Source organism: Vespula vulgaris, chromosome 22 (assembly GCF_905475345.1).
Source record: "Vespula vulgaris chromosome 22, iyVesVulg1.1, whole genome shotgun sequence".
Lineage (NCBI taxonomy): Eukaryota > Metazoa > Arthropoda > Insecta > Hymenoptera > Vespidae > Vespula > Vespula vulgaris.
In genome coordinates this window covers 2,247,201-2,264,051 of record NC_066607.1, presented here as the reverse complement: position 1 = coordinate 2,264,051, position 16,851 = coordinate 2,247,201, and the positions used below count along the sequence as shown (strand labels likewise).

At 31.3% G+C, this 16,851-nt stretch overlaps 2 protein-coding genes and 1 long non-coding RNA gene across 6 annotated transcripts in view; 2 read left to right on the top strand and 1 right to left on the bottom strand.

Moving 5' to 3' along the window:
- Nucleotides 1–496: 496 nt before the first annotated feature.
- Nucleotides 497–4,931, top strand: LOC127071530 (NADH-ubiquinone oxidoreductase 49 kDa subunit-like). Of its 4 annotated transcripts, none has more exons than XM_051010890.1 (5): nt 497–646; nt 772–1,193; nt 1,320–1,791; nt 1,866–2,299; nt 4,738–4,931. In XM_051010890.1, the coding sequence occupies exons 1-4, from the start codon at nt 546–548 to the stop codon at nt 2,269–2,271; spliced, it is 1,401 nt and encodes a 466-aa protein (XP_050866847.1). In that variant the 5' UTR covers nt 497–545; the 3' UTR covers nt 2,272–2,299; nt 4,738–4,931. The 4 variants fall into 4 exon arrangements, with proteins under 4 accessions (XP_050866847.1, XP_050866848.1, XP_050866846.1 ...); XM_051010891.1 differs by lacking the exon at nt 4,738–4,931 and adding an exon at nt 3,318–4,310; XM_051010889.1 differs by lacking the exon at nt 4,738–4,931 and adding an exon at nt 2,413–2,873.
- Nucleotides 4,629–11,337, bottom strand: LOC127071537 (uncharacterized). The gene is made up of 2 exons (XR_007785098.1): nt 11,190–11,337; nt 4,629–5,760 (listed from the first exon to the last, which is right to left on the bottom strand). It is a non-coding gene; the product is annotated as an uncharacterized LOC127071537 (long non-coding RNA).
- A 275-nt stretch (nt 11,338–11,612) lies between these two features.
- LOC127071527 (scavenger receptor class B member 1) overlaps nt 11,613–16,851 on the top strand; it is a 31,093-nt gene continuing 25,854 nt past the window's right edge. The window contains exon 1 of the mRNA XM_051010885.1: nt 11,613–12,771. Coding sequence (XP_050866842.1) covers nt 12,714–12,771 — 58 coding nt within the window. The 5' untranslated portion in view covers nt 11,613–12,713. The remainder of the gene's footprint in view (nt 12,772–16,851) is intronic.

The following is a 16,851-nucleotide window of genomic DNA, read 5'->3' as shown; positions in this document are numbered from 1 at the left end:
TATCTTACGTTCATTAACAATATAAAGTAATTATCTCATAGTTACCAACATAAAGTAATATATTAATTTCCAATACTTATACCAAACGAATCGTATTTTTCTTAACATGAATTTTTTAAACGCATATTAAATAATAATCACATTTTTAAACGTTAATATTTATGGCGCGTATTCCATAAACATGTATTATGTAGACATACGTGGTAGAGTATCGCAAGTGTCGATATTTGTCTTTCCTATTGTTTTCATAACAACGTTTATATCGTTCTATTATTTATATCTTCTACACAAGTAATCGTAAGGTATAATTATTTTTTGCCTATTCTTTAATCGAATTAATAAAAATTTCAGAGACTTTATTTACCGAATTTTGATCGAGCTCAGCGAAGCTCGAAGATGTCGTTCATGTTCGTTTAGGTTCGGGTATGTTCGGTTCTCGTCGTTTTCATCTACTTAACGTAACCTGACTTTGGTAATTATTAGTCTCTGAGAATTTGGAGATCTGTGTGCAGTTATTGGAGGACAGCTGCGTTTAATTTTACATCATGGCGGCTGGAGTTTTAAGGACAGTCCTACGAAAATCTGTTGGATCGTATACTGATGCAGCATTTCTTATGCGAAATGGAGCTTTAATACATCCTCCAACGTAAGTGTTATAAAGTTATTGTGAATGTGATATGATTCATCGTAATAATTTATATAATACCTTTTTTGTGTAACTACATTGCCAATATTATAACAATGCATTATACAATAATGTAATTTTTATAGACAACTTCGCCATAGTCATGATTGGGCGCCAGATACTGAGTATTTAAACACATTAAAATATCCGCAAGCTTTGCCGGTTGATGCTGTAAAATGGCAATTTCCAAAGCAACTAGATGACGATGAAAGATATGAGACAGTGAAAAATATACAAATTAATTTTGGTCCTCAACATCCTGCAGCTCATGGAGTGTTACGTTTGATATTAGAATTAGATGGAGAAGTTGTGATTAAGGCTGATCCACATATTGGTCTGTTGCATCGAGCTACAGAAAAGCTTATAGAATATAAGACTTATATGCAGGCATTACCTTATTTCGATCGTTTAGATTATGTTTCTATGATGTGTAATGAGCAATGTTTCTCTTTAGCAATTGAAAAATTATTAAATATAGATGTACCTCTGCGTGCAAAATATATTCGAGGTAGGTGTATAATGTTGACAAAATTAGTAGTATAGAAAAGTATACATTTTTTTTGTAATTATATATACTCATAATGAAGTTGAGGTTTTAGACATATCTAACAAATGTTTAAATGTTTTATTACAGTATTATTTGCGGAACTCACTCGTATTTTGAATCATATTATGGGAATAGGAACTCATGCATTGGATGTAGGTGCAATGACCCCTTTCTTTTGGTTGTTTGAAGAACGAGAAAAATTAATGGAATTTTATGAAAGAGTTAGCGGAGCTCGTATGCATGCTGCTTATGTACGACCTGGTGGAGTGTCTTTGGATCTTCCGTTAGGTTTATTAGATGATATTTATGAATGGGCTTCGCAATACGGTGAAAGAGTGGATGAAGTAGAAGACATGTTGACTGAAAACAGAATATGGATTCAACGTACAAAGGATATTGGTGTAATTAAAGCACAAGATGCATTAAATATGGGCTTTAGTGGAGTAATGTTACGAGGATCTGGAATTAAATGGGATTTAAGAAAATCTGCACCATATGATGCATATGATTTAGTTGACTTTGATGTTCCTGTAGGTGTAAATGGAGATTGCTATGACAGGTAATATAGTAGTAAAATTAATCGTAATCTATAAGAGTATTTGTATTTATGAAATCATGTTTATTGCAAATTAGGTATCTCATTCGCGTTGAGGAAATGCGTCAGTCTCTTAGGATAATCGAGCAATGCTTAAATAAAATGCCACCTGGCGAAGTGAGATGTGATGATGCTAAAGTTGTTCCACCGCGTAGAGAAGAAATGAAAAGTAGTATGGAAGCTTTAATTCATCATTTTAAATTATATACACAAGGCTTCCAGGTACCACCTGGTGCTACATATACAGCTATTGAAGCACCCAAGGGTGAATTTGGAGTTTATCTCGTGAGTGATGGTACTAGTAAACCATATCGGTGTAAGATCAAGGCTCCTGGATTTGCACACTTGGCTTGTTTAAAGCATATAGGACCAGGTCATATGCTTGCTGATATTGTAGCTATTATTGGTACACTGGATGTAGTGTTTGGTGAAATTGACAGATAAAATGTTGGTAATTGTAAATTTGTAGTAGGTAAGTAAATTTATTATACTATGCTATGTTAATGAGAAAGCTCATTTAGCATGCAGTAATAATAAATAAAAGGTATTTTACCACCTGTAAAAATGATAGACATTTTATTGTAGATAATTTTGGCATGATCATTTATTAATATCATTAAGAGAACATATATAACAATATTTATGATCATCTTGGGATACATTTTTTTCTTAATAATGTTTATTACATGCTCGAAGAAATGATCCAAAGATTTCACAAGTTTCAATTATCTTATAAATAGTTATTTTGATTTTTCGTAATTTCATACAATGAAGTAAACAAAAATGCCGGACGAATTATTCCAAGGTGGATGTATGGTGATGATTTAATTATACGTATGCGTTTCACGTCAATGTCATTGGAAAGAAACCATCCCAATGTAAAAAAAATATCAAGCGACTTCTTATTATGCGTACGTTTATAAGAGGAAGAAGTTTTGTATCTATGGCCTACGTGACCGATCTATAACGCAAACGTACGGAGTTTTAAAATTCCCGCCGATCCTTACGCGTTTGTTCTTTTAAATGAAAGATCTCTGTCTTCCACATATCTTTCTTTTTCTTTTTTTCTTTTCTTCTCTCTTTTTTTTTTCTTGTGTAAAAATTAGAAAAAAGCGGTGCTTGATGTAAAACATATTACTTATAAAAATCAACGAAGGAGCAACAACAACGTGGTCAATCGCGCGCATGGCATTGGTAAGGAGCCACTACGTGGTCAGAATTTTAATTTCGACAACGTTCCTTAATCTTACACAATAATCTTGCGTTATATAGATGTTTTGAACTCCGATGATCGTTACAAGAATAATATTAAGGATTAAGAAGTAAGATTAATATTCCCTTTTCACTTGATAAATGTAACATATAACTTAATTGTCTACTCTTTGTTAAAAATACGTTCATATATATATATATATATATTTCTTTTTTCAATTTTTTTAATATCATTAAGAAATGTGTTCGTTCGATTATTTTTTTTTCTTTTTTTGCAGCGCAGTATATGTTACGAATGGATAAATGAACATTCCTTGTTTAATCGTTATACTGTATATTTGGATTATAAAACTATGTATAAATGCACTCGTCGATAGAAAATTTGTAAATAACGTATCGTACATATCGAATTTTAGTCACGATACGAATCATGAATATCGTGGACCTAGTATATCATTTGGCATTCGAACGTCGTCGAACTCGACACGGTGGTCTTCAATTCGATCTTACGATATCGCATGATCGAGGAAATCGTATTTACAACATCAATGCCATTGACACGGAATCCTAAAATAGTCTGACATAATCACGTCTTATAAAATCGATTGCATAATTTTATAATATGATGGATATTTGGAACATTATGTGAAAGGAATGTTCATGTTTTATAGAATACGATTTTTTCCTTCTTTTTTTTAACTTTTCTTAATATTATTATAATAATAATAATAATAATAATATTATTATTATTATTATATTGTAAATAGACTATTAATTTATTGTTATTAGACATTTATTTATTCATTTATTTTATTTTTTTTTTTATTATAAACGACTAATTTTAGTTTTGATTATATGAGAAATTATTTGATTATATGGGGATAAATTTAAAAGAACGTTCAATCTATTTCGACCATTCCATTTCTGATGTAACATTCTTGTTCGTCTCGCTTTCGTTATAAAATCATCACGAGAATTATGTTAATTCGTTGGCGTTGCGGCATCTCTTGGAGGGATTACTTTGCAGTGAACTTCTTCTTTTTTTTTTTAACTGAGGGAAAGATCTCTTCAATTAAACTTAACACAATAATAAAGGAAGTGGGTCGTTCTCACTCATTTCTCTCGGTGTCTTTCTTTACGTTTCTATCTCGCACTTTATTTAACAAGACGTACGTGTCTATCGTAACATTTAATAATTCATCGTCACATGTGAATCGTTATGCGATATAAAACGAAACGAGGGAAAAAAAAATAAAACGATGGGTTAGATAGATTTCAAAGTTCTCAATTTATTTCTTTTTTTATCTCTCTCTTTACTTTTCTTCTTTATTTTTTTTTTTGATTTTTTATATGGTCAAGGATGATGATAACAATTTGTACAATTCTCTTCTTTGATATTATAATAACGTCGTCGTTACGTTGAAAGTATTCCACTTAAGTTGTTTACTAATCAGACTTACGTGCAAATAATTATATTATTATCGTTCCTTCTCAACTATGTTTCTTCTTTATTACTCTTTTTTTATTTTTTATCATTACGATCGAAAGAAGTTATTATATTTGATTCATCTGCGATAACTATGTCTGACTTATTATTTTGAACGTTTCTTTTCTTTTTTTGTTAATCTTTTTTTTTTCTTTTATAATTTCAAGGTTTCGTTGATGTGAATTGTTTATGTCCATTTATATATTAATCAGGTTGGAAAGTCTCAGGAGCAATGGAAGAAACCAACGACTTACATACATAAACGTATCGATACCGGGTGACCTCGATTGTGATATCTTATTCCTGTGATCGATTTTGTACGATGATCTGTTCAAGTTGTTGTCTTATTAACATATAGCTTGTTTTCGAAAACTTATTTCTTATATTATTAAATGATTTTCAATCATTCGATGACGATTGTTAAATTTTATTAACTGAGAAAAAATTGAAGTTACAAGTATAACGATATTATAGTATATACATATATAGGGTTGTTTAAAATATAATGTTAAAATTTTTAATACCTCGGAAACGTGAGATGTATGAAAAAAATTGTTCAAACAAGAGTTTATCCGATTTTAAGATAGATATAATATAGCATTTATCGTTTTTTATTTAATGTATAATTTCGATGTCATTTTAAGATGTTTTTTTTTTTTTTTTTTTTTTTTTGATAACCTACATTTTTATAACGAGATATTCTATATAAGGAAAAAAAAAAACAGAAAAATTAATAACTTTTGTCCGTTTGAAATACGTAAAGTGTTTCATGTCGAATTCGAAAAAAAAAGAAAATTGATTAATATAAGATTAACTTGTCATGAAGATTTAATTTCTCTCATGTTTAAAGAACAAATGAATTGTTTATTTTGTTTATTAAGTATAGGACAGCGACTTTCGATTCTTCTTCGCATTAATTTATTCCTAAGATACTCGTTTTCTCAGCATATAGCATTTGATTTTAAATTAAAATAAATTCCCTCTTATATTCACATTCATCATGTTCATATATCTTTCGAGTTAGCAGATTAAATGAGCCGATATTCTTTCTTTTTTAAAAATTTAAGAAATAAATGATTATTTTTTTTCTTCATAGTAGCTCGCAACGTTTTCCTTTCTTTTTTTTTTTTTTAATTTTTGCTTTGTAGAAGATTCTTCTATCGAGATAATCATATCTGGACGATTTAAAAACTATCCAACACTTGTAGTATTCCGATGATTTTTGAAGTAACGTTCTGAAAAAAATAAGACAAAAAAGAACAAAAAAATATAGACTCATGCACACACGCATGTGTTTTTTGATTATTCGTTAATGACACTATTACTATTCGATGATCCGAGTAAAATAAACTTTGTTTCTTTTTCTCTTTTTTTTTTTTGCTAATCATCATTGCGGTTACAAGTTACGTCGGGAATTTTCAGTAATAATTTTATAAAGAAATTTATTGTGAATGTTTTAAAGGAAATAAACGCGTACCCCTGACCTTCCTTGACGGAGATGTCTCAATCGAATTTACGATCTATGTATTCGATTCATTGTATTTTTGTTTTCTCTCTTTATTTTTCTCTCTCTTTTTTTTCCATCCACACAAATTGATTCTCCGACTTAAAAACTTGTTTGCCCATTGAAAACAAATCACGTAGGTAATTTTAATATTAAATTCAAATGATATTCGTGAATATATATGCCTATCTATTCGATTATCATTGTGGTAGTCGTCGTCGTCGCCTACGTTGTGATAGAATTGTTTTGAGTTCGATTTCAAAGAATATAAGAAAAAAGAAAAAAAGAAAAGAAGGTCCTCCTGATCGATTGTTAAAAATGATAAATCATCGGATATGTCTTTGTTTTTTTTTTATGCAATTGAGACGTTTGATATAAGAAACATCAATGATCGATAACGAAGAATATTCGGACACCTTGACATAAGTGTGTATTCTCTTGGCACACATAAGTTGCCAAGTAGAAACTCCTTGTACTTTGTATTCCTTCCGTTTAACGTTCGGCCATATTTCTGACGTAAATGTTGTTACTTGGAAAAAGAGAGAGAGAGAGGAAGAAAAAGAATGAGAGACAGAAAAAACAGACTGAAAGAAAGAAAAGAAATATTGTTTGCATGTCTTTGATACTTAGAAATAAGATCGTATCTTTGACCATAAAGACACAAATAGGTATTTATTTATTTATTAATTATTATTATTATTATTATTTTTTTTTTATTAATTCTTTTTATTCGTTTTATCCACTTCCCATTGATTCCATTGTTATTCGTCTGGAGTTATCTTCCGTAAGAAACATAAGAGATTTCTATCGACGTCTCAGAGGTGAGAGTTTTTCCCAGACCATAATGCCGGACGTTACGTCATCGATGAAAGCTAGATATAAATGTCGGCAAGGATTGAAATTATCGCCGTCCTATGTTTCCCTAATTTCACTTACCCTTTTTTCCCTCTTCCTTCTTTTTTTGTTTTTTTTTCTTTGTCTCCAAATTTTTTAGTTCTTTATGATGGATGGTAGAATGAATTAGTCTCTGTAATCACCATTGTATTTATTTTTTTAATATTTTTCTTTCTTCCTTTTCTTTTTTTTTTTTAGTTTCGAATCACTGTTGTTTGTTACTTGAAGTGTATGAAAGAAGAAAATGATATATACGGGTTGAAGATAGGATGAAACGTGGACGTTATACTTAATTTAATTGTAAGTTTATTATATCTACTGTATCTTCAATTATATACAATGGTCAATAATTATACCATTTACTATACTTTAGTATGGTAGATGTTCATAAGTTCAATATCATATAATGATTATCGTGAATGGATATAATTATTTTTGCAATACATTAAGTCTATCAAACGGATGAAAAAACAAAGCTAATAAATAACGTCTACGTTTTTAGTAGTTTATATTTGAATAAATTATAGTAATAGTTTTTTCTTTCTTTCTTTTTTCCTTTTTATTGAAAATTTTATATCCACGACGAGTATAACGCTGTGGAATATGTTTTATTAAGAAGAACAAAAAAAAAAGAAAAAAGAACCTTGTATTATTTTATATAATAATAAATAACTTCACAGTATTCTGTTTATTGACAAAATTTTAATATTTCGTATCCGAATAAACGATGGTGCTAGCATTTTTTATTGACATTAACGATTTTGACACTATTGATTGATCGATCGACTATTTCGAAAGTCTGAGATATAAGTATATTATATAATACATATTATAATATACATATATGTATATGTAGATCGTTTTAACTAATATAAGTAGATTTCTCACGCCCACTTACGTGATTTCATTATATAGGATGACTAATGAAGGGTCGAGGTAAGTCTGGATAAATATAAGTTGAGTTACGTGATCACTCGACGAGTCTTTTAATGATGGCTTTTTATTGAGTTCAAAGGCATAAAGATTTTTCAAATTATAATTTTCTTAAATTTTCACGCGAATTGGAAGGGAAAATCCACGAACGATACTCTCATCAATCATTTATTACAGATTCAGTATTAAAATACGATACTCGTTCATTCGTAGAAATGCAGCCATGAATGATTCTAATCAGACTGACTCATTCAGCCGTCAAACGATTCATCGAGAAAAAAATTTGAAGTATGTATGTGTTCGGAATCTGTCGGATCAAAGCGAATCGTGAATCACGGAAGTTCCGCGGATATAAGCCAAAGTTAAATACATACATCGTCCTTTCGTTAACTAGATAAAGTTTGAAAAATAAAAACAGACAAAAAATAAAGAGAAGAAAAGAAAGGAAGTTACGAAAGCTATGTAAAATAATATAGATTGCAGATATCTATTGTATATATACATAATATAATTCATATTAATTATTTTTAAAGCTATCTACTATACATACTACTAATAAAGTTGTTTTTTAATTTTATCTTTTTACTCTTATCTATTGAATTCATTTGAATCAAATAAACTTACGTAAGAAAGATTTATATTTCGAAATAATAAATAAATAAATAAATAAATAAATTAATTAATAAAGTATATACGTGACCATTATAGTAGGAGTATAAAGATAATATAATTCATATTTATTGTCTTTAAAACTATATCAACGTTATTGAGATGTTCACGTAGAAAATATAAACGTCGTTTATCGATTTTCTTTATAAATGATTTGCATTGATCAAATGAAGAGACCATCGATGTTCGTACGTTATGTTTATTTAATAAGCAGGGCGTATCAATGAGTACAAATTAAAGGATATTTTTCTTTCGTGATATGCATAATAATTTCAAGATCTGTGATAAACGATCGTTTTTGTCATAAAATTATATACTCTTGGCGAAAGGACACTTTATAAGTTATCGATTTCTTGCCATGAATAGGAAGTTTCATCCGTTCTTACGTACATAGATATATAATACTTGAATGTTCGATAAGTATATAGTAGAGTATGTTTAGAAACTACGATGTCGTAAAAAATATTGTGAACTTTGGTCCCAATAAGGAAATTCTTGAAATCACGTAATTTCTTATTACAAACGTTGCTAGGATTTATCGAAATAAATGAGTTCTTTATTTAAAAGGACGAGTATGATTGATCGGTATGATACACATATATGTATACCATGCTGAGAATAGTATGAATAATCGAGTGAACAATCTCGGTTAAATTAACTAGTTTGTTTGACCAAGTCGACGGATATCGCGGTTTTCTTAGATCGAGTCAGATTTACAATCGAAAAATACGTGATACTTTGAGACTTATTCCAGTATTAAGATCTGCACTATTCTACGTAAAATTTTATTCCTTGAAGTTGTATTCGTCGAATTCTTTTTTTCTTTTCTGTTTTTCTCTTCCTCTTGTTTCTTTTTTTTTAACTTTTTTTAATTTTTTTTTCCGGTCATCCGATAACTCGAGACGACGACGACGACGACGATAAAAAATAAGGAATAATTTGAAATATAAAATATTTTCAAGATTTTATCATAACAAAAAATGACGATAACGATGAATATTAATTTTTATTTTTTATTTGTTTGTTTCTTGCGACGTCTCGTCAAAGACATTTACAAAGGCGTTGCATTTACGAAAATTGCAGTGATTAATGGATAATTAAGAGATCAAGGTTAAAAAATCTAAATGTCATGGCGTGGGTAAGGGCAAAGTGTTAGATGGTCGATCGTTCGTGTAATTAATGAGCGAGCTATTTGAGAGAAGATGGATAAGAAAAAGACTACAATATTCTTTGATGCAGAACTAGATTCTTAGTTTTTATCTATCCTCGTCTATTCTTCTCGCTTATAGTTCAACGTGTCAGAATTTTTACCGTCTCATGTAATCACGAAATCTGTGTAATCTACGATTATTTAATGGTCAGTAATCGGTCACGCGATGGAACATTTTTCATATAGAGATGTTAGCTTACTTATTATTCGCGTATATATGCGTCAATCACATTTATTTATGTGTATATATATATATATATATATATATAATATGTATATATATATATAATTGGTAAGATTGATAAGTTTAATATTGTGTTTTGTTTTTCGCATCTCGTTAATCTTCCAAGTTTTTTTTACGGAACTTTGTATTTTCCAGCAGTGTCATTTTCATTAAATTGTTTGTCATGAAACAAGAGAAAAAAAATAATGGCACGTTTCTATGTGCGATTGGCTTTCCGTGGCAAATTGGGAAGTCTTACGAGATACTAATTATCGCACAAGACAAGATTGTATTCAAAATGTGCTGACTGTATAAAAGTTTTATTATATTTATCATCGTTGATAAATCATTAAAATTTTTTCGATAGTATATAAATCATTTTAACTTTTTCATTCTTGCTATCGTTAAGAAATATCGTAAAAAATGAACTATTGTAAGAAAAAAATCATTGAGAATCGAGAAAAAAAAAGAAAATGTATTGAACGAAATCGATTAATTATGAAAAAATTAATGTACGTTTTTATTCACTTTGTATTTATCTTTTGTGATCTCAATGTCACATGGAAGGACGATTAATCGATCGTATTGCGTTTTATGTCACATCTTCATATGTATATGTATATGTACGTATATCTATATATGCTGATAACAACGCGGAATATTTGACCCCGATAATACATGATTTTGTTTCTCTTTTTATATAGTGTGATCTTTTTATATAGTTTGAAACATAAAAAGTTAAGCATCGAGATGTTTCGTTCGGAGATTAGGAAAACAAAGAAAAAGGAAAAAGAGAATTCATAAGAAACGGAATTAATCGTTTTGTCATGTAAACAGGAAAAAATCTATAACATACATTATCTCAGAGTCAAAAGAAAAGTCGATATTATAGAAAGGAGAAAAATATTTTGTCAGGGAAGGACGGATGCATTAAATGAAAAAAAGAAAAAAAGGAAAAGAAAAAAGAGATATGAAAAGAGAACTTGAAAATTCAGGCAGTAGGGTGCATGGTCGAAGAAGAAGAAGAAGAAGAAAAACAAGAAGAAAAAGATTTCCGTGCATGCAGAGTAATAAAAAGTTTCTTTAGAGAGAAAGAGAGAGACAAATATATATATACATACATACATACATATATATATATATATATATATATATATATATATATAGTGAGTGGGGATAAAAGAGTTGGAGTGTTGGCGCCGTGAAGTGGGAGTAATAATAAATCGTTCACCTGAGCCTACTCTGGGTTGCGACGAGTATGATCGCGAGCAACCAGCAGCAGCAGCGGCAGGAGTAAAACCAGCAGTCAGTCAACAGGCAGTAATGTCGCACAGTTCGTGCTTTTAGTGTTACGTTTGACTTGTTACCGAACGAACGATACCGATTCCTCCATTTCGATCGTCCATTATTTCCTTACTTTTTAATTTAATTTTTCCATCCTCCCCTCCCTTTTTATTTTCGTCCTTCTCTTTTCCCTCTCCTTTCCTTTCTCCCACTTTAGTACCACGATCTATTCCTTTCTCATACGTTCTTTCCCTCTCCGTGGCTCCTTCTTCTTCTTCTTCTTCTTTTCCCTCCTCTTCATTCCACCTCCACCTGTTTCTTTGATCGAGTAAAACACTTTACAAGTACGATCGAATACGTTCGCTCGTTTCGTTCGCGACGATCGTTCGCGTTGATAAGGTACGCGCGTGCGTTGTGACCAGTCGAGCGAGATCGAGAAAGAGAAGAGAAACTCGTCGTCCTTTTCTTACGCTCTTTCTATCTCTTTCTATAACTGTATATATATACACACACGCGCGCACACATATACAGATATTATATATATATATATATACCTTTCTCTCTGCCTATTTCTATCTATCTCTCTGTTTACCTCGTTACCTTTTTTTCAATAAACTTTTCGAAAGTTATAAAATTGATCGTGAATTTTGGAGAAATCTGGATCCACAGGTTGAACGAGAGAAGAGATATCTAAAGTTGTCTTTCAAGTTGAAAAATATTTAACGGGTTTTCGAGACGTCGTTATTGCTGCTGCTGCTGCTGCTGGTAGTAGTGGTGGTTGTGGTTGTGTTGGTAGTGGTGGTGTTGTTGCTGTGTTATTCAGGCAAAAGGGAATTGAACTTTCTCCTTCTATCTTTGTTGCGGTGAACGCAACGAGTCACGACTACGACGACGACGACGACGACGACAACGACGACGACGGCGACGGCGACAAGGACGACGAGGACGACGAGGACGACGAGGAGGACGACGACGACGGTGAAAAAAAATAGGAAGAAGATTACGGCGAGGAGAAGGGAAGAAGAGATTAAAGACGAGATTGAGAATATTTTTGTGTAAATACGTACATTGCATATACATATCTCATAGTTACTGAAGGTATTTGTTCTTATTCGAGAAAGAGAGAGAGAGAGAGAGAGAGAGAGAGAGAGAGAGAGAGAGAGAGAGAGAGAGAGAGAAAATAAAAAGAAAGAACAACGAAAAAAAATATAAGGACAAATTTTCGTCGCGATTGCATTATTCTCAGTCGACGACGACAATAATAATGATGATGAAGATGACAATGATGATGATGACGACGACGACGACGATGATGATGTTGATGCGATAATAAAAACATACGCGATAGTTTTCTTTCTCTTCTTATACAAACTTTTTCTTCTTCTTCTTCTTCTTCTTCGTGAGGAAAGTGCGACGACCGTGTGGTGTTTCTTTAGTGCACGTGACATAGGAAGAAATCGATAGAGAGATCATGAGAGTAAATCGTGGAATTTGCGCTAAGCTCCAAGGAGGATTCCTCAGACGATGGTGTACGTATATTATTCTAATTATCATTATCATTATTCGTGATTTAATTATTATCATTCGATTAAAATTACGAACCTCTTTTTTTCTTTTCTTTCGCTTTTTTCTTTTTTCCTTCGGTCGAACTCTTAAAGAAGATCTGACAAGTGGCACGAACTTTTAACTATTATATTAATCATCATATATGTTTTATAACGATGTTATATTCGACGTCGGTTGGATGACTATAATTCATAACCATTCGATCCATTCGATCTTTACTAGCAGATACGTTCAAATACCGGTGCAACAGGTGAAGTTTCCGACGATGGGAAGAGCAAGTTCGTGTAACTTAACTCCTTTTCTCATTCGACGAGCTCTTTCTTTCTTTTGAGGAGCAACGGTCGTCGCTCTCGAAACGAATAACGCCGTCGAAAAGCTACGTAGCCATCGTTATAAGGTCAATTCGATTCAATGGACGTGTCATGCTCCGGGTAACCATGGTTCTGAATCATCGTCGTTACGTTTTGTGAGAGTCGTTCGTATACATACATACATACATACATACATACATACATACATACATACATACATACATACATACATACATACATACATATATATATATACATTACCCGTGTAGAATACAAACGAGGAAAAAGGTAAATCGATAATATACTTAATTTTTGTTTGCACCGTTTAAATCGGACCGAAACAAATTTTTCACGTTAAACGTTAATCAATTAATTAGATTTAAAGTATCTATTTATTTTTATCCTGGGACAACTCGCTTACGATTGAAACGCACGTTTCACAGAGTATTTTTAAATTCAAGAAACGTGATCGACGCCTTTCGCCATTGTTTCGCGCCTTCGCATTCCTTCTCGCGAAGTTAAAGAGCACGTGGTTCGCCACGAGAGAGCTTCGACGAATCTAAACACTTTTAATGTTTCGAGTTTCTTATTCTCGCGGGAAAGCAACTAGCTCTTAAGTTTGCTCGCCGTACGAGACACGATGTGTGTCTCTAACTGTAAAGTGTAGGTCGTCGAACGACTTCAAGAATACCAGTAAGGATTTTCCATCCCTCGATAAATTTCTTGATAATATCTTTCTCCGTTCGTATTTCATTAATGCAAATGATGTTTTGAATTTTTCGTATCAAACGTTTTCGTTTATCGTTAAAATATTTTTTATCAATGAATTTGGACTTTCAACGAATCTTATAGTAATTCATTTCAAGAACAACGATAATCATTTTATCGATTCTAATTAATAATATTGACAGCAGCGGATGATAAGTTTATTTCATTTTGCACATAATGTTATATTATGATTAATAAACGTGTCCGATAAAAATTGATACAAGTTTCTTACGTCAGATTTCACATATCGAATATTCGAAGGGGAGACTCTTAAAAGGCGTTCGACATAGACTACCGCGAGTTCTACCGAGAGCAGGAAGTACACTTACATAATAACGAGTAATTACCGTAAGTTGTAAATGGTAGTCGAGTGGTGACTGCCTTTTATCGCGAGAACAGAAATTCGATACAAACTTTTCGTTTAATCCTTCGGCGAATAAAAAAAAAAGAAAAAAAAGAGCAAAAAAAGAAAAGAAAGAAAAGAAAATGAAAAAAGGAAGAAAAAAGGGAAAGATGTTACGTGATATTTAAGGATATATATTATTTTATCTTTCCCCCTTATTTTTTTTCTTTTCTTTCTCTCTTCCATATAAATATATCAAATATATTTTATATCTTCATGCAATTAAAATACGAACAATCGTTACGCTCGAGGAAGGACCAATTTGCGTTTATTTTTACGTACATATATACAAACGATTTTTCTTCCGTAACGCGAAACATAATGCGAGGTCGATGTGAATTTGAAATTGCATCGGAGTTAATTGTGGCTAATCGACATAGCTAGGTTTCCATGAAGCTACGAAGTAGCTGATACTGTAGTACGTACCGTAGTTCTCTTTATCTGTCTCTCTTTTTCTCTCTCTTTCTTTCTCACTCATTCTATACATACTAACATATACCTCAACTCATAGAATATTGCGTATCCTACGTAAAGAACGGAGTTCACCGTTCACCAGCCTACGTTCTTGAGGGAATGCTGGTTCTCGAAGTTTACGAGGAATATTTACTGGTAATAAGGAAAACGTCTTAGGTATATATATATATATATATATATATATATATGCATTTATATATATATATATATGCATTTGGTTGTGGTTTGTTTATTCTTTCTTTCCTATATTTTTTATTATTCCAACAACAGCAAACGACCGACCAAACCGCTTAAAGATGACTATAAACCATAGAAAATCCGAATTTCTTTCCGCCTATTACTTTTTTCCTTTTTTTTTTTTAAATTTCTTTTCTTTTTTGTTAAATCTTTTTACGCGATCGTAACGATCTCGGAAGCAAACGATTTATCGACCAAAAAGGAGAAAATCGAACGACTTCCCACCACGAATCGATAAAAATACGAGACGAAAGAAACTAAAAGATTTCTCTCAAATTTTATCGTCGCTTACTATTTTTAAATACATTAGAAATTAGAATATAGAATCTACGGATTTAAATCGTTCTATTAGATTCTCTCTAGACTTTCGATTAATATAAATAGATATATATGTATGCTTAATTCAGTCTGAACGGAATCACTTGAAATTTATATAGCAAAATTGCAATTATAAATTACGAAAGTCCACGATTCAATAGTATCGAATCAATTTCGATTTTAGAGTTTTAAATGACATAAGTATTTGAAAGATTAAACAAAAAGATGTTATAAAAAATATTTGAATATATGCAATAGAATTGAATGGATATAAATAAAATACGTATAACGTTATTACAAGATTATGTAGAACGGTGTTAGCTATTAACGTTAATCTATTAGTCGTCTATCATGTCTGTCTTACTTCTCAAAGAGAAATACTGGTTACTTATTTATTTGCTTTTAATTCAGGTTTGAAATTGAAAGAGCAAATGCTTGTTCGTCGTTTCCATTCCTTTCGAATTAGAATAATATATATAGATATACTCATAATAAAATTTTCCATTCGTCCTTCTCGTTACTTTTATTCTGTCGAGTCGTACGATCGCTTTGTTTATTTTGTTTCCTTTTTTTTTGTAACGCAATATGCCTTACGCAGCCGAGATTAAGAGAAGAACAATTAATGTAAATAAATACAGATATGAAAATAATAGTTCGATCCTGTTCTTCTTCTCCTAGTCGGTCATTAACGATAAGGATACTCAAGTGAGAACATCGTAGAAGAGAAGTGTTTGAATCTCGTTTGAAATCTAGATCGTAGTATTAGAACGTAGTTGGAAGTGTACCATTGAAATAAAAGTACGGAATTTGTGCTGTTCGAGTGCTGACGACAAAAGAAAATAATAGAAGATACGTCGTTAACCAATCGATAACATCGAATTATTGGAAGAGTGTATACAGAAGGTACTATTTTATAGAAGGTAAGGTAATCATTTTATTAACTTTCACTTGAGTTTTCGTTTGATCACGAATGTGATTTTCTATTAATACTGAGGACGAAATAAGAACGACGAGTCTTAGTTCGATAAAATCGTATAATAAAAACTCGAGGAACGTTGGATTAAAATTTTTGATCAACGATTCGTCAAGAATAAGGTCGGATTCTTAGCGTTGTTCGTCGTACACGAGAAGACAGTTTCGTGAGAGGCCGTGCATGTAAACGACGACTCTTCTGACGAGTTAAAGGAGAACGTAATTTCCGGTTCTGATCGTAACGAGCAAGAGATTGGGTTCGGTGAAAATGGGTTCGTTGCCTTCGTGGTTTAATGGAGGCCAAGTGTCGTTCTTTACGTTTTATTCGTGAAAATTTCATTTGCCGTTAATCGAGTAACGTGATAACGACTCATTATTAGATGAACTACGTTGAACTACTTAATAAAAATTACTTAATACAAAGTTTTACTATGTTTTTTTTTCGTTAGATTAATTTATCGTTTATTCTTTTCTCTTCGTAGGTGTTTCTTATTTATGTATATGTATGTCTATATATATATATATATATATATATATATATATATATATATATATATATA

Excerpts from the sequence above, each read along its gene's own strand:
- LOC127071530 (XM_051010890.1), top strand. The coding sequence starts at position 546 with ATGGCGGCTGGAGTTTTAAGGACAGTCCTACGAAAATCTGTTGGATCG. Across the intron at positions 647-771 it reads GCTTTAATACATCCTCCAAC|ACAACTTCGCCATAGTCATG; the intron begins GTAAGTGTTATA and ends TAATTTTTATAG. Across the intron at positions 1,194-1,319 it reads GCGTGCAAAATATATTCGAG|TATTATTTGCGGAACTCACT; the intron begins GTAGGTGTATAA and ends GTTTTATTACAG.